At 45.1% G+C, this 17,331-nt stretch overlaps 1 protein-coding gene and 1 long non-coding RNA gene across 6 annotated transcripts; one reads left to right on the forward strand and one right to left on the reverse strand.

The window, feature by feature from the left end:
* Positions 1-1,728: 1,728 nt before the first annotated feature.
* On the reverse strand, positions 1,729-9,613 carry LOC109521471 (uncharacterized). Of its 3 annotated transcripts, none has more exons than XR_002169360.1 (6): positions 9,319-9,613; positions 5,703-5,790; positions 3,830-3,956; positions 2,793-2,986; positions 2,574-2,713; positions 1,729-1,875 (listed from the first exon to the last, which is right to left on the reverse strand). It is a non-coding gene; the product is annotated as an uncharacterized LOC109521471 (long non-coding RNA). The 3 variants fall into 3 exon arrangements; XR_002169358.1 differs by having other exon boundaries at positions 2,574-2,719; positions 9,319-9,600; XR_002169359.1 differs by lacking the exon at positions 3,830-3,956 and having other exon boundaries at positions 2,574-2,719; positions 9,319-9,596.
* Positions 9,614-9,997: 384 nt separating this feature from the next.
* Positions 9,998-16,930, forward strand: ccdc66 (coiled-coil domain containing 66). Of its 3 annotated transcripts, none has more exons than XM_019879488.1 (21): positions 9,998-10,157; positions 10,315-10,373; positions 10,453-10,475; positions 10,818-11,078; positions 11,347-11,587; positions 11,681-11,771; positions 12,167-12,261; positions 12,418-12,485; positions 12,754-12,846; positions 12,936-13,070; positions 13,320-13,558; positions 13,892-13,976; positions 14,042-14,206; positions 14,325-14,403; positions 14,526-14,579; positions 14,646-14,823; positions 15,358-15,532; positions 15,921-15,955; positions 16,029-16,150; positions 16,235-16,356; positions 16,547-16,930. In XM_019879488.1, exons 1-21 carry the CDS (start codon positions 10,147-10,149, stop codon positions 16,625-16,627), a joined length of 2,412 nt encoding a protein of 803 aa, XP_019735047.1. In that variant the 5' UTR covers positions 9,998-10,146; the 3' UTR covers positions 16,628-16,930. The 3 variants fall into 3 exon arrangements, with proteins under 3 accessions (XP_019735047.1, XP_019735049.1, XP_019735048.1); XM_019879490.1 differs by having other exon boundaries at positions 16,238-16,356; XM_019879489.1 differs by having other exon boundaries at positions 14,328-14,403.
* The last annotated feature ends 401 nt before the right edge of the window (positions 16,931-17,331 follow it).

Raw genomic sequence — 17,331 nt, forward strand, 5'->3', positions numbered from 1 at the left:
TTGGTTTGTTTTTAAGATGTGTTCACTCTCTTAATGCACTACTGCTGGCGTCTGAAGTTTTACAGCCAGATGCGGACCAAAATGAGGCGAATTGGGAAGTGGATTACAGACAATTAGAACATGTTTGATTTGGTTATAAACTGTTATTTTTAGCTCCTCATGTCCGCGAGCGTACGCTGGACTTCATCAGCATCTGCAAAACAAACGCGAGCCGACGCCCAATCATGTGGTTGAAGCGCCTGCCTGTCTGCTGCTATTATGTCAGTCGTCTTCAGCGGGAAGACGTCCAGGGCTAAATATAGACACTTGAAGGCCCGCTGTTGTCATGACTCCCATGGGACCTCCAGGACCGTGTCGGCTCGGTTAGAGGCCAACTGCAGCCGCTTTCACGCTGCCAGTCCAAACTGACACTTCAGTAAAACGGCACCAAAATGAAATAACGCACTTAGAATGCGATAATAATCCCTTTGAAATTAATGGAAATACCATTCATGAATTCCAGCCTCAACGCAAATGGTTATTTTGGGGGCGGGGTTTTCATTTCGGGTCAATTCAGAGGGATCCCGATTCAATTCGATATGATAAAACTCAAAATGTTGCAAACAAAAATAGCTAGCGTGTCTCGGAGAATGCAACACTTCCAGCAATAACCAAAATTCCACTAGATGGCAGTATCGCTCAGGAAACACCTTTGCTGTTCCTGCTCCATGCGTGTCACAAACGGACTTTCTATTTGACTTTGAATGCACCTAACTTTCTTCTGATAGTTACAAATGGTACTTAACAGAAATTTCATTATTAAAGGGAAAGGTTTGGTTCCTGCGATATATTAAAAAATAAAATAACACCTTTTTGGTGTGAGCGCATTTCGCATGAAACGTGTCAACAGTGTGCGGCATCGGCAAGCGTGCGCATGTATGTACAGTCCCAAAAAGAGCCTGAATCAGTGGCTACCTTTGTACTCAGGGGTGAACTCCTTCATCTCGGGAGGCAGAGATTCATAGAAGCGCTGCTCCCTGCTGATCAGTGGCTTGCACACCGTGTGGTCATCGTAGCGCATCATGCTGGTGTGACCGCCCACCTGAAAACGCACGTTGCGAAAAATGAAACCCATGGAACATTTTTCTCTGGCAATTGTCCTGGACGTGTCGGCTCAGTTAGAGGCCAACTGTAGCCGCTTTCACGCTGCCAGTCCAAACTGACACTTCAGTAAAACGGCACCAAAATGAAATAACGCGGTTAGAATGCGATAATAATCCCTTTGAAATGAATGGAAATACCATTCATTAATTCCAGCCTCTACGCAAATGGTTATTTTGGGGGCGGGGTTTTCATTTCGGGTCAATTCAGAGGGATCCCGATTCAATTCGATATGATACAACTCAAAATGTTGCAAACAAAAATAGCTAGCGTGTCTCGGAGAATGCAACACTTCCAGCAATAACCAAAATTCCACTAGATGGCAGTATCGCTCAGGAAACAACTTTGCTGTTCCTGCTCCATGCGTGTCACAAACGGACTTTCTATTTGACTTTGAATGCACCTAACTTTCTTCTGATAGTTACAAATGGTACTTAACAGAAATTTCATTATTAAAGGGAAAGGTTTGGTTCCTGCGATATATTAAAAAATAAAATAACACCTTTTTGGTGTGAGCGCATTTCGCATGAAACGTGTCAACAGTGTGCGGCATCGGCAAGCGTGCGCATGTATGTACAGTCCCAAAAAGAGCCTGAATCAGTGGCTACCTTTGTACTCAGGGGTGAACTCCTTCATCTCGGGAGGCAGAGATTCATAGAAGCGCTGCTCCCTGCTGATCAGTGGCTTGCACACCGTGTGGTCATCGTAGCGCATCATGCTGGTGTGACCGCCCACCTGAAAACGCACGTTGTGAAAAATGAAACCCATGGAACATTTTTCTCTGGCAATTGTCCTGGACTGTGGACACCTTGGCCCCCAGCCAGCAGTATAACACTGACACAAACAAAGACGAGTTACACAACACCTAAATGATTCAGTCAGCTGCAGTAATATTTGTTGTTTTTTTTTCTCAGAAGATCAAGAACATATGAATGCGAGTATTATACTGGCTGTCTACATGTGTTTCTGCACCTTTTGTGTTGAAATATCCATGGCTCTCAATTTGAAATGTCCTGTGTTTGAATAAATGGATAGATATGGATAGATATTAAAAATGTTTTTTTTTATGTGATCCATCAATGAATTATCCTTAAACACGTCTCCTTCTGTTAGGTCAGTAGCATTTCGATTTATGTGTGAAACTTATCGCTTCCTCTCCATCAGATTTTTGCCGATGCAAATGTCCCGATTGTGGGACTAAAATCGTTTCTTATCTCACGGTGGGTGGGTCTGTAAAATGAATGGGGGTGCCTTGTATTCCACAAAGCCATGAGAAAGTTTGTGAAATTTGACAGATTAAAAAAAAACTCTCTGCTGTTTTGAAAGCAACTGTCACTGTCTATTTTTTTTTCCGACAGGGAAAACTTGCAATTACCACACAAATCAAGCGGCCTCCTGGAAGCGAACCCTTTTGGACTCTGTTCCCCCCTCACCTGGTGCATAAATGGCTCCAGTGGAACGCCTCCTCCTCGCGATCGAAGTGGTGTGCCGCCCCCCGGCCCCGCCCACTGCAGCTTGCTGTCCATGCTGTTGGTGTGCGGGAGGCACATGGCTCCTGGCGGACGAACCGCACCTCCTCCTGCGGATGGCCACGCGCTTTTTACGTGATCTTAAAAGAAGAATTAAAGCGGCACGCTCGGATGTGTCCTTACCCGGCACATGGACTCTGGCGGGCAGTGACGGCGAGGGCGGGGCGCAGGACACCACGGGCTGCTGGGAGCGCACGCCGGCCCCAGGGGGAGGCGGCGCCAGTCCGATAAACCACCTTGCGAGGACTCCGATCTGCTCCGCCGCCCGCTCGGCACAATTGCCCTGCTCAGAACTGCGCGGGGGTCAGCAACAATTCCTGCCGAGAAAGGACATTTTTGTTTTGGGAGTTCCATAATCCGCATCGACTTATTTACACTGACAATGCGGCTATAAAGAGAGAGGATCTGGTGTACAAATGCACCGTCAGTGTTGCCAAATCAGCAATTTGGTTAGTGTCAAATTGTGCCCTTGAGATTTGAGTTAAATTGAAAACACTCTTGACATCTGAAATCATCTTTCCCCTTTGAAATGAAAATTTGCAGCTGCCCAAAGAAAACAAGAAACGCATTGTCCTTTTTTAAAAATAGCACACTATAATACTGTACTTCATAAAATTGACAAAATTAAATAAAAATGCAAAAAAAAAAAAGTATTTTTTTGCTTCAATTTCATGGACATTGCGCTGTTCTCTCTGTTGAATGTTTATGTTTATGTTTGGTTTGACAGTAAAATTCAACTCTGGCACCTATGAAGGGCGCCAATTATATGGGGATTTTTGGCAGGGGTCCATTGTTTCCCGAGGTCAGGTCATTTGTATCTCAGTGAACTAATGTATAGAGCAAGTTATTTTCCAAGCACTCTAGAGACTACAAAAAAAAAAAAACATGACAAACTAAAAGCGCTTAGTGAGCTGATCAGGCTAAGAAAACCGAAAACAGGAGCAAAATCATCTACACACCGGGCACTTCAAATGTTAGGTTTAACTTTCCATAGTCGGCGGGAAAGCTCTTCTTGATTTGTTTTGACAGTCGGCAAGAGTTTGAAATGCTCATTAATGACACTTGTAGGACTTCCGTGGGACAACTCAAACATGCAACCAGCAATTGAGCTGTCAGCTTTGACTTGACCATTTTGAGCATGAGCAATTTGAGTCCACCACCTTGTGGCGGGCGTCCTCCCGCAGCGCACGGCGTTTTCCCAGAAGCGAGGTCCGACGCAGTCGGGCCGCAGATGTTCTCCCGGCTGACGTCTTGAAAGTGTTCACGGAGCACATTTCACGATTCAAGCTGCGTTCCAGCACCAATAAAGCAAAAAATAAAAAATAAAAATAATAAAATAAAAAAATGGAATCAAAGCCGGTCCGTTGCTGAGTAACATCAACAATACATCAAATTATTAGTGTGTGAAATGACGGCAATGGAGAGCCCGTGGAAACAACTGCGGCTATTTTCTCCTCTGTTACCGCATCAAAGACAGGCAGGAGAATAGAAAACAAAAACCCCAAAAGAGACTTTGTGTGTCAATGACAATTTGAAAACAGTTTGGCCAAACATGGCGCAAATGTGCGGTTTTGCGCAAATGTGATGATGAACATGGAAAAAGAAGACAAGTCATTAAAAGGTCCTCCAGACTGTTGGGTTTGGTTTTACTGCCACTAATGAATGGAAAATGCCTTTTTTTTTTTAAACAACCGGTACTTAAAGTTGGAGCCATGGACTTGTATAAAATGCATGCCGATTTACAAACCGTAACAATCATCCCTCATTTGAAATGACTGTTTCAAAGCCCAACTTTGAAACCCTCAGCCAGACTTGAAAAGTGAATTTGAAGCCGAAACCTGACTTGAAACCCTACTTTCCAACTCCAACACAGGGTTAAAATCCTAATTTGAAACCCTGAAGCGTTTTTAAACAAAGCCCCAACTTGAAACCTTAACTTCAGCCCATAACCATTAAACAACAACACTTATTGGAACTTGAAAGCCCAATTCTGGCTTGAATCCCGAATTTGAAACCCTAACCCTGACTTGAAGACCTAACCCGGCTTGCAAACCCTAAAGCTGACTCTAGAACCCACTTTGAAAATCCTAACCAAGGATTGAAACCTTAACCAGGTCATGAAACCCTAAAATTGTTTTGAAACTTCAATTTGGGCTTCACGTCCCCAAATTAATCTCTAAACCTCATTTGAAACCCCAACCCTGGCTTGAAGCGCCAACCCTAATTTGAAACCTTAACTCAGGCTAAATCCTACTCATGTCACACGCGCGTGCGCACACACACACAAACACCATTTTTGTACAAAAAAATAAATAAGTCAATTATAAGAGCACAGACTGAGTAAAAGTAGAGGCCATAAAGTGTCCTCCTGCTTCCCATATGCCAAAAGCTGGACTTTCAGATTAAAAGCTTCAAAGCTTTTGGCTGCCGGGCTTTTATTGAGGACATGTGGCTAATATTTGTGAGCCGAGAAGCCAGTTTGTACTCCGACTGGACGATGTCGACAGCCAATCAGGCTGCTGGTCGAACGCGTCTCGGTTGCTGTTGTGACGACGCTCCTCCTCCTCCCCGTTTTTGTTTTTTAACGGCTGAACCCAAAACTATTTTCAGACTTGTGTGTGCGTGTGCGTGTGTGTGAGAATGGAGCTGATAGGCAAATAATCAGCTTAGGGGTGTGCGTCTGATTAAGTGTCTATTCGGGACTTGAGTAAGCCGAGATGGAGCCGATTAGGCTCAACCTTAACTTGAAACCCTAACCGTGGCTTGATACCTTGAAACTAAAGTGGCAATCTTATTTTGAAACCCTCACCCTGTCTTGAAACTTGAATTGGAAACCCCGAGCTCGACTTGAAACCCGACTTTGAAAGTGGAACTTCTTCAGCGTCATCAATTGAGATGATTGGACTGACTGTCTCGAACTTTGTGAGCTTCCGCCACGCTCAGTCCAAACGACACGGCAACGGAGCGATCAATCAGCGGCGATTCCTTTAAGGCAACGTCCGGCCACGCCCGGAAGCTTGCATTTGGACTTACGTGGGAGCCGCTACGCTCGGAGACGCGCAGTCACGTCAGCCAAAGAGTTCTCTCATCCCGCCTGATCAGTCGGGAGGCACGGCGGGACCTAGTTGGGAAAGGAAGGACGCCGATTGAGCTCAAACGTCTGCAGTCGTCAGCCAAATTCAATGTCATCTAATTATATTCAACAAACGGTTACTGATCGCTTTACCGTTTCATGATTGAATGACTTGTCCATTTATTCAATGGCCTTTCTATTTGATGACCCTGTGCCACACTTAAAAGCGGAAGGAAAACGAACCCCCAACCACCGGGTTGGTCAACGACCACACCGAGCCGTGCCGCCCCCATTGCTTGGAATCGAATCAAAATGCATAAAAAGGTTACTTACACATTGATTTCACGAATTAATGCACATTTTTAAACTTTAAATGAGATAACAGTTTGGTTGATATTTTCATAATCCTTTTGAGAATTTGACTAAAAATAAATAAAAATACAAAGTTAGATATATTTATTGTACAATTCAATTCACTCATGGGCAATTTAAAATATATACACTCGTAGTTATTATATTAGGTAATAGGTATTATATCGCAATCATTTACACTTGCCACGTTTGTTCACAAAACAAAAAAGCTTGAATATGAACAATTCCCCTCATGAAATTGTCATTTTTACAAAAGAGACCTCAAATCGGCTTCAGGGATGAGAAAGTCATCACTGTCCTCGTTGTCGTCACACCCTAACGGTGAAGTTTTGACTCTGCCTGATGTTATTGCTGATGCTGGTGCATTTTCAGGCTCAATATTCCAAACAACAAAAATTAAAGACAGGCTTTCGGACAGAAGCTGCTGACGGGAAGCCGGCTAACGTGGTGGACGTGCTGGAGAAGAGCAGCTCAGGCTTGTTCTCACACGAAACCCCCACGAGCAACACAAACACAAAACACAACTCACGCACCCCAAAATGTTTATGTGTGGTGGCTGTTTAATAAAAAAAAAAAAAAAAAAGAATTAAAATATACACAGCAGCTGCACACAGCTGCGCTCTCTCTCTCTCTCACACACACACACACACACACACACACACACACACACACACACACACACACACACACACACACGCTCCAATCAGCAACATTGTTGCAGAGACACTTCAGGGCAGTCAAAACAGCCGTCTGTCATCTCAGCACAAAATGAGGTCACCATGGCAACCAGAATTCACATGTCAGTGGGGGGGGGGGGGGGGAAAAAAAAAAAAAAAAAAAATAAAATGAAGACGCTCAGCAGGCAGCTGACTGGCTGTTTCGGATGTGCATGTGAAACTAAGGGACTAAGTAAAAGGGATGTGACGAAATCCAAAAGTGCCTGACTCTCATTGGCTCTCGTTCGTCACTGCCGCCTCTGGACAATGTCCTGTCATCTTTGAAAGGGGGAACATTAACGTGATGCAAGCCTTCCTTTGATTTACCCGAACTAGTCCATGTCTGGAACGGGCCTGCCACCAGACACGTCCGGGTGAAAAAAAAAATATCTTGAAGGTGTCATGGAGGGGGTGGGGGGAACATTCTATCCAAATATGGAAGGAGGCGACACTTTCGGGAAGAAGAGCGGACAGCTAATCGACAACTCAGCGATGGTCAAATAAACCCACAAGTATTTTGATCACCAATTAAATGTTTACAACCACGGTTTCACTCTCAATGGTCTAAAATCCTCCTATTTCTGCCTCTCACCAGTACTCAGATTTTTATTGTCCGCCATCTGTGTAATCAAAATTAAACATTTGCAAACATCTGCTTTTACTTTGGAATACAATGAGCAACATTTCTGTGAATTTTATGACACGTTTGGACCGAACCAAATACTAAATCAGGAGTGTCATACTCATTTTTGTCACGGGCTCATTAAGACTGTGAATTTTGTCAAACTGTATAAATGTTTAATCACCTCCGCATGTTACATATTCAGTGCACAACTAGTTTTGAAATCAAAAGTCTAGACAAATGGTTTGTTCAGCCATTGTTTACATAAATGTAATAAGTACGTAACAAAATAATGCTTGCAATATCTCGATGTTATGATGGATGACATATGACAAGTTGAAACTTTGGTTCAGACTTCAGCAAGCGTCATGTAAAAAGTTGACACGCTCGATTTGCTCTTGTGGGCCACACAAAATGATATGGCGGGCCGGACCTTGAGTTTGAAACCTGTGTACTAAATTATAATCAGTTAATGGAAAAAAAAATAATGAGTCTGTTTAATTGATGCCAGGAATCATTATTATTTGCTGTCGTAGTCTGAATAACAAACAAAAACTTGCACTGGCGAAAAGTCTGCAAAGAAATTGCACTGGCTCCATTGAGGCTGGCGTGCCCTCCGACAGGATGCGGACGAGATATTTAGCGGGGCAACGTTGCGGACCCCCGCTGGCGCCCGCTCACAGCTGTGAAAACAGACGAGCAGCGCCAGTGCCCCCCCTTGCAATCTTGTTTATTTGACAAGGTTAGCGCGGACGCATGCTCGCCAGACACTTCATTAGGTACGTGCTCCTCCAAAAAACGGAGAATTTGGGCTCTATTACAGTACTACAGCAGATAGAATCTTTTGCTGCTTTGAAATTCGCACTTGAAATGCCATGAATGCATCGCAGGCCCTCCACCCGCTACACAATGTATTTTTCAAGAACAAAAAAAAAAAATAATTGTCCTGTATTGTCAATTCATCAGTCAGTTCGTTTTTCCCCAATTAATAAAAATTCGGATTGTACGTTTTTTCTTTTAATTTCCATTCCTTTCTTCAAAAACAGGAGATCATTTCAGTCTGACAGTGCGGAAATTGTACAAAATGATTATGATTGAGTTACTGATTTGGTCCTAAATATGTCAGGAATTGGACACTCGTCTTGAATCCATCATTCGATTTTCAACATTCCCGCTGCATTGTACTCAGACTGAAGTGAACATTCCGAACAAGCTCAAAATTTTGACACACGGTCATTTTGGAGAAATAGTGCTAAAACTATTCGCGATTTTTCTCTGATTGTATCGCGCCCTGATCACCAACCCCTGCGAATAACGAAGGTTGACTGTTGATGCACTTGTGTAAACGCCGCGCTGTCTCCTGCAAACTTTTCAACATCCTTCCCTCACAATGTCCCCATTTTGCTTCACACACTCTTTGCACACAAAACCCCAGTTGTCCACGTCCACCAGACGAGACTTTCCTCAAGTCAGGGTGTGAAATTAAGTTCGCTGCCATAACCGGTCAAGCTTGTTGACCTTAGCCTGGCAACACGCTAGCACGCTGGCTAATTAGCCAGCTAGCTATGTCGGATGTGTTCCGGTTTTTTTTTCGAATCACAATATTTAAAAGAGGCGGTTGGCATTTATTCCTTCTAATAATATTCGGGGTGGTGGCTCAATTCTGCGTACCCGACGGGGTAGGCAGTGAGTGGCGTTATTTCGGTTTGGGGTTAATTGATTTTAACGGAGCCCGCGGGATGCTAGCGCCAGGCTAACTGGCTAATCGCTCAACCGGAGACGGCGAAACGTTAACGTCAAAGCGTTACGGTAAACGTTCGCCTCTGCCGGTCGAGCTGGCACAAGCGACACCAAGATGCAACTTACCCGGCTGCCGTGAGTGGCGAAGGTGCTCGGTGGACTGGGGGAGAAGTGTCAAGATGTTGGCTCTCTCAAGCTCCGAGAGCGATGAGGCTGGGATGAGAAAACATTCAGCATCAGGCTAACGTCATGTCAGCGAAGCTAACGCAGACTGTTTGGCTTTTTACACTTGTTATGCATTCATGTGAGGATTTGGCGCCCCCCACAGTTTGCTTTGGAAGTGACATGTCAAAACGCTTTTTCGGCGGCCTCTATTCACTCATTAATTCACGTTTTTTTTTGTCGAATACAAGTGATCGTGTAGAATACACGTAAAGTTGATTTTGAATTGGCTCGCGATCATTTCGCATTTGCGGTTCTTCTTCCGGGGTGTTTTACATATCGATGTTTTACTTTCGCGAACCCGTGTTATTGAAAGCCTTTCTACACAGAGTACATTTTGTTCGCCCACTTTAGGCGGAAGTCATATCTGGTAAGGTTACTTGAGCAGCCGCGTTTTATTTTTATTTGCTGAGGAGATGCGCTTACTCCATCAAACGTGTTCGAAAGTACAAAATTCCGAGTTTTCTCCAAAGGCAACATCGCATTAACTGTTAACTCTTCTCCGACGCAAATCTGCGTGATTGGCTGTTCATTTGAACGATGAAGGGTTTATCACCCAATCGGCAAGCACAGTTCAGGTCGTCGTCAGCAAACATCCAGCAACCAGGAAGCACGGACAAAAGCAAATTAAAGGCGAAAACAAACGTATTTTATATGTTTATGTAATGAGAACTCGCCACAGATATTTTCTTTTATATCAAACAACTTTGGTCGTGATTATTGTATGCTGCCATGTATCTCGGGTAAATCCATTTTGAGATTAGCTCCCTCGACAAGCGTGTTAAATGCATGTCGCAGTGAATCGCGCATAGACTTAACTCCCGCATGACAAAAATAATTATGCCAACCTAGGAGGAGGAAAAAAAATATTTGCTGATATTATTGTATCTTTGTGAACAGAGACGGGCTGCTCTTTGAACTTCAAAATGGGAAACCCAAGCTGATTGTCCTCGAGCACGGTAAGCAAGCATCTCACGCCTAATTCCTGCCTTTTTCTCTTGGAATAACTTTCAAATTTTCATATTTTGCCCACCACAGGTGTCGAGAGGAATCTTGTCAAGGTCTGAACCCCCATAGCTGTTGATCTGTTGTTTCTTAAACCGTTTTGCACTGAGCAGCCAGGTCGGCTTTACAATGGTTATCACGTTTACCTTATTAACCTACTACTAGGGGAAAAAAAACGTATAAGAAAGAGCAAGGTGTGTGATCATGTATATTTATACACCTCGCAGACACTAGGTGGTGAGGTGTTGTGAACATGGTTATGATTTGCTGTTATACTGTATACAGATATTTAAATACAGTGAAACTTTCAACGATGCAACACAGATTCACTTAATATATATATAAATACAAGTGTCATAAAAGTGTAAAAATAACCCAACAACTGACTTTTTCAACAGAATTCTCTCAGGCCTCGCCTAACCTACGTCCTCAACTCCAGGCAGCCGTCCCGTGCCGAGGATGTGCGGGCACTGCGTCCGGCCGGGCGACGCCCGGCGGGGCAGCACCCGGTTAATCCTAGAGGTGCCAAGGGACAGGCGGCAGATAGTAGAGCCTCCTTTGCGTCCAGCGGGGCAGCAGACAGAATGCGAGGCAGTCAGACAGCCTCTAAACCACGGGCGCGTCGTACGGCAGCAGCCGGAGCTGAAGCTGCACCCAAGGTGAGTTTCCAGCTTTTGAATGTTCTCCCTATCATCACAAGTGCATATTGCGAATGCTGTGAGAGGGAGAGACTTTCACGGGCAATATTTTACAGTGCACTTTTGCATTAGGGGTAAATGGGTAAGTCCCCAACCAAATTGATGGCGCTATATTTGATCCTTTTGCTGTCTTGCTTTCCGTCTCCATTATCGCATGGGAACATTTTATATTTAAGACAGTATAGCAATTCATTCCTATCAATTTCTACGGTGTATGCGCGTGTTGCAGATTAAGTCAGAATGCCGGAAAAGCAGCTCCACCTCCGCCAAAGGAACATCTGCACAGTCTGAAAGATGGGCTGAGGCATCCGATGCAAAGTCGAGACCAAAAGACTTGCTTGACGACGACGGACTGAGAGACACAGCGGCGTGTTTGAGTGGCGAGCAGGTTCCGCACATTCTCAGCAACGTCCAGACCTCCGGTCATGATCGATATGCTGCAGAAGAGCACAGAGCGCCCACTCAGCCTGGTGAGTGATAACAGTGACAAAAAAAATCACATTGATGGCACTTTGAAGAGTCATGTTGCTACTCGTGAAATTCACTTTCACTACATCACACAGTAGAGGAAGAAGTAGTAGGAGGAGGAGAGATGGAAGAGGACAGGGTAGGATGTGATGAAACAAGTGGAATATCACCACCTAAAGACAGCAGGTAACGCCTTTGTGTCTTCTTCATTCTCACCATTTTAGCATTGTAAATAATGGTACGTAACACATGACAAAGATATGCAGAGCACCGTCCTGGGCATGTTGGTACCAAGGAACTCCATTGAAGTGAATTGAGTGGCTTCATTCAAACAAAAGTAGTGCCTTGTCATCATCTTGTGGCATTTGCAGACAATTGTAAACATTTTGGGAAGACGGCGTCAGTGTCTTGCATTTTTCTCCCATTTGCATTCAGGGCTCGGCCCCGATGCGCCGCTAATACAGTAGTGACTTTGAATTGCTACTGTCATACATATATAAAAGTCAAGTGTCACCTTGTGGTGTTTAATATGTGGTAACTGACTGGCAGCAATATTAACAGCGGTAATAATGATTTTGTAGGTCTCATGGAGGTCTGTTTGGCTGGCTGGAGCAGCGTGACGTTGACACCAGAGCATCCGTGGAAGCCAAGAAGGTTCAGTGGAGGCAACAACTAAGTATGTTTTCCCTCTCTCCGAACCTGTTGAATGTACAGTTAATTTAACACATGGTATAAACTTTCAAAGTACTACAGATAGGCAACGCAACATACTGGAAATGCAGGCACAATATCTTCACGTTGTTGTGTTCATTGTTGTGCACATGTGCCGCAGACGAGCAGGTGGCCCTGAAGCAGCAACAACAACAACAACGTTGTTGTTCAACCTCACTCGGACTTCAGGTAGGCTGAATGAAATGGGCTTCTTCCTCACGAAACAATCAAAGTATGCCTTGAGGAACTCCTCCCCAAGCTGCTCACACATATTTGGAAGAATGCAAATGTCAAAAATATCCTGTAAAGACTGATTAGAGTGCCACCTCTCATTCATTGAGTCAGTGTGTCCCAATACTTTTTCTTTGAATACTCTGTTACTTCACCTGACATCAGGATAATATTACAGGGCCATCTTCTTCCATTAAATATTTCTGCCTTGATTTTGTTTATGTAGGTAGAGGAGGGACCAGGCAGTGTGTGTTCAGTTCAGCTTGCGGGCTGCCACAAAGAGCAGCCGGCAGCCATCAGGTCCAGCCTCAGACTCGGGGTATAAAAAAGAAAATCACCTCGTTACATTATTAAAAAAAAAAACATCTAAGTTATCTGAAAGTAAAAACATGATTTGTGTGTGTTTAGGCAGTGACTCCCATAGAGGAGGCTTTGGCATTGGAGAGAAAAGAGGAGCAGAGGAGGCTCTGGCTGGAGGATCTGGACCGACAGAGGGAGGAAACCAGCCAGCGAAGGAGGCGAGAGAAGATGCTGCACAACCAGGTGTGAAAGTAACACAACAGACACAACTCCCATTTGAGGTTTACTTCAGAACTGAACCTAAAATCTTTTGAAAATCTGCTAGCTTAATGCTAACGCACAATGTACTACAAAACACCAGAGGACCAATGTTGAGGGAGTCGCAACACTGTCAGCAACATATGCAGGTGGTCAATAGAAGACATGAATATGTTCTTTATCCTCTGTGAAGAATCTTTTTTTTGTGTGTGTGTGTGACTGCTGCGTGTGCAGAAAGAAGATCACGAGCTGTGGGCTGCGCACTTTGACTCAATGCAGCGCAAACCTGCTCCAGTGACTCTTGCCCCACCAATTTGCCCACCCGTGGACCCACCTGGAGCCCCCTCTGGAGACTGGGAGGCGTCGTCCAGCTTGTCCCTTACGTGGGACGCCTCCAGCAGCTGTGGAGCAGAGAGTGTGGGCAAAGCAAGAGAGGACATCAGCAGCAGCAGCAGATACCCCACCAGGAGCAGGTACTGTATATAGTGAACATGTTCTGTGAATAGAGAACATGTCCAAATAAGGAGTTTGTAATTACGTATATATGCAGTGAATTGGTGGCAAAGCACTTACAAAGAGAGAAGATCATCAAGCACCAATGTCATGCATGTGGCATGCACACAGTCATGATCCCATGTTACATTAACAACTGTATACGCTCGCGTAAGCATAAGCGGATTAGAAAATGATTGGATGGATGAATTGCGGGTGGGTCTGTAATGTATTCCTCAGCAATAAAATGGGTACTCACTGTCATTGAAAGCACACCGCCGATGAATTGAGAAATCCGCAAATGTGTTTTGTAGCTATCTTCGGAGCATGACTGCCTTGCTGGATCCCGTCCAGATGGAGGAGCGGGAGAGAAGGAGGCAGAAGCAGCTGGAGCAGCAGGTACGTTTCCGCCTCCGGACTTGATGTTGTCGGCCAGCTCATCTTCGTCCCTGCTCCTCATCCAGAGAGACATCCAAGCTCAGATGGAGGAGCGCCGGCAGCAGAGGCAGGAAGAAGAGGCCAGGAGGAGGATGGAGGAGGAAGAAGAGGAGAGGAGAATCACGCTGGAGAGGGACCTGCTGCACAGGAGGTACCAGCAGGAGGACCACAAGCATCGGGAGGAACGCAAGGTCGGAAAAAAAAAAATGCACGAATGTACAGAGTCAACACAAGACTTTCAAACTAGGGTTAGGGCTTCAAAGTAGGCTTTCAAACTAGGGGTGTGTGTGTGTGTGTGTGTGTGTGTAGAAGGAGGAACAACGAAAGAAACAGGGTGATGATGATCAGGACGACGCTGGAGGAGTGAAGGAGTCAGTGGGAGTGCGTGGTGAGTCGGCAGTGTGACACCGTCTCTCACATGCACAAACACACACGCGACCCATGCGTAGCTGTCAATCAAACCCTGCTTCTTGACAAGTGTGCAAGCGCACGTATGTGTGTGTTGTGCAGCGTCACGTCCGGCTGCGAGTGTGGAGGACAAGAGAGAGAAGGCCGTGCAGACAGGTAATTGATGACTTCATTTGCAATAATTCATCTACAAATCACTAATGTGTGTGCGTGCGCCTGTAGAAGCAGCTCCTCTTTCTGCCGGAACAGAGCGCCCTCCCACTCTTTCCAAATGCAAGAGCAAAGCAGACAAGGAGAACACGCGTGTGCCTGGAGGAGGCAAAGGCGACGAGGCCTACGAGGCCTTCGCCAGGACGGAGAAGAGGAAAGAGAAGATGAGGCCGCAGTGGAACACACACAGGTACAAAAAAGCAGTACTTGATGGCTGCCATTTTCACCAAAAGGTTTTAGGCTTGTCACTATTATAAAAATATAACTGACATGAAAAACCATTACCTGGATGAACGGCGAGTGAACATCTGACGTAGCAAATGCATCCTGAAAGCACCTTATTGCTTATGCAGAAAGTGTGTGACGTGTTTGCAATTCTGCCCTCCGTCAGCGCTTGCTTTAAACTGTTAGACGACACCGCAGTTGGAGTTTACTGTTGAATTAAACACACAACAAAAAGATTAACACACATTCTGTATTTAAATACAAGACATGCTACGTTTTACAAACTGCACCAGCACAAATGCTAAAGTCAATGTGAAATGCCATTGACATGCTAACGGCAATTAGCATCAACTTCTGAGGGTGATATACCTTGAAAATATCGAATATTTTCGGACCTTGGCCAGACGCCCCCCCCGTGATTTGTTCGACAATGACTGGGTTTTAACAAACCTGAAAATACCTTCGCTTTAGTCTATTTTGTCTTCTTTTGCCCACGCAGGCCAAGCCGGCGCTTCGTCCCCGCGTCGGAGCGTTACCCGGCCACGCTGCAAAGGAGCAGACGGGAGAGTCGACTCAAGAGGCAGGAGGAGGTCCTCGGTCTCCAGCACAGGAACTGCCTCCCCACAAACCGACAGGAGCCGCGCAGAGACGCAAGTCGGCCTCCGAGCCACAAAGTGAGCGCTACTGTGACGACGACGTCAGAGCGCCGACACGATGGCATGATTACATGATGGCGTCATTTCCCGAAGCTTTATATATCCATTAATGCAAGTGGGTACAAAGCAGTGCCGACCTGGCTGCAGCGGACTAAACCGAGTCAAAATAAAAGCAAATGCTGTGCAATGTGATGTACACAAACTGTAGAATAAACATGAAAGAATTAGAGGTGCAACAATGAACTGATTAATTGAAAAGTAATTGACCGAACTATTTTGATAATCTTTGAACGACCTTGTCAGTTAGAATTTCAGCTTCTCAATCAGGGTGACTATATCCCATGACATGATGGTCCGATGCCACTAGTATGACGTCCTTCTCTTCATTTTTTTTTTTTGCTTGCAGGAGGATTCGAACCGTGTGAGTGTTTCTGCCAAAAGGTGAGACATACACTTGATGTGAGCGCACCAGACGTACCTTTAGTGGCTCCAATATATCCTCCACCTCCTCCAGGGGGCGCTCTCCTCCCATCACACAGCCCTCCCTCCAGTACCTCCCATACATCCGCACTGATGATGTTGTCCACCTGGACCCCATCGAGACGGCCGACGCACCGCCTCCTCACGCGCACACAGGTATACTCACACAAACACACACACACACACAGACATACAAAGTGTTACTGTTGTGTGTTACCGGCGACCTTTCCTTGTCATCAGCAGCTTCACGCTCGACGCTCCCTCCTGACATCCCCTCGTCCTCCTCCCCTGGGGAGATCCTCGTCCTGCGTGGCACCCAGCGACAGCAGGAAATTCTGAGGGGCCTCGCGCAACTACGACAGGTATAACACACGCAACACACACCGCCACCACAACTACTACTACTGCATGAATTGAGTCAATACAACTACACAAATCGAGTCAGAACAGCTTCACAAAATGGAGACAGCACATCGACACAAATTGAGTCAAAACCATGCAAGTTGAGCCAACTCAACTTCAAAAGTGACTGTTTTGTGTGTGTGCATGTAGGGTTTACTTCAGAAGCAGATGGAGCTGAAGGGTGACCTGCAACGTCATGGCAACGAGCGCCTGGCTCCCCCCAAATGTTAAAACATTCTTCCGGGAAAACAATTTTTTGTTCTTCGTGTCAAACTTTCAACCGTGGTTATTTTACAATTCTTGCATAGAGCCACCACACCATGCCATCATGACCCGCCGGCATGTCCACCGATGTGTTTTTAGTCGCCCACCACAGATTACACAACAATGCAATTCGTTGGTTTTTGTGTGAAAGGCAATAAAATGGCAATTCTGCAAGATATGTACGAAAGGGGATATCCTGTATCTCCAATCATTTGTAATTGCATTTACTTAATTTATTTTAGTTGTAAATAAAAGTATAGGCAAACAATTTGATGTTGACCTGTACTCGTTTTAGTGCAAGTTGCCAATTTTTACTCTTGTGTGTTGTACTTTGCTCACTTTACGGTGAGTCGTGAAGTTGATATTTCCGTTGTCTTGTACATCACACACTGTACTCATTCTGGTGCTGGATGTCGACTAAATGTCACGCTGCCAAGTTAAACTGGCTTCAGCGGCTCGTGTTTCAATTTGGGGGCCCCAAAAAGCCTTCCTGTATGTTTTCGAGCACGAAATGTCTGCTTTAAGGCCAGATGGCAGCATGCATGATGGCAGCGTGCAAGAATGGCAGTGTTCATGTTTTTTTTTCAGGCAATGGCTTCTTGATTTTTTTTTGTCAAAATAATTGTAATGTTGCAAAGTTAAATAGCTTCAGGTGCGGAATTTAAAAAAAT

Source organism: Hippocampus comes, unplaced genomic scaffold, assembly GCF_001891065.2.
Source record: "Hippocampus comes isolate QL1 unplaced genomic scaffold, H_comes_QL1_v1.1 scaffold44, whole genome shotgun sequence".
Lineage (NCBI taxonomy): Eukaryota > Metazoa > Chordata > Actinopteri > Syngnathiformes > Syngnathidae > Hippocampus > Hippocampus comes.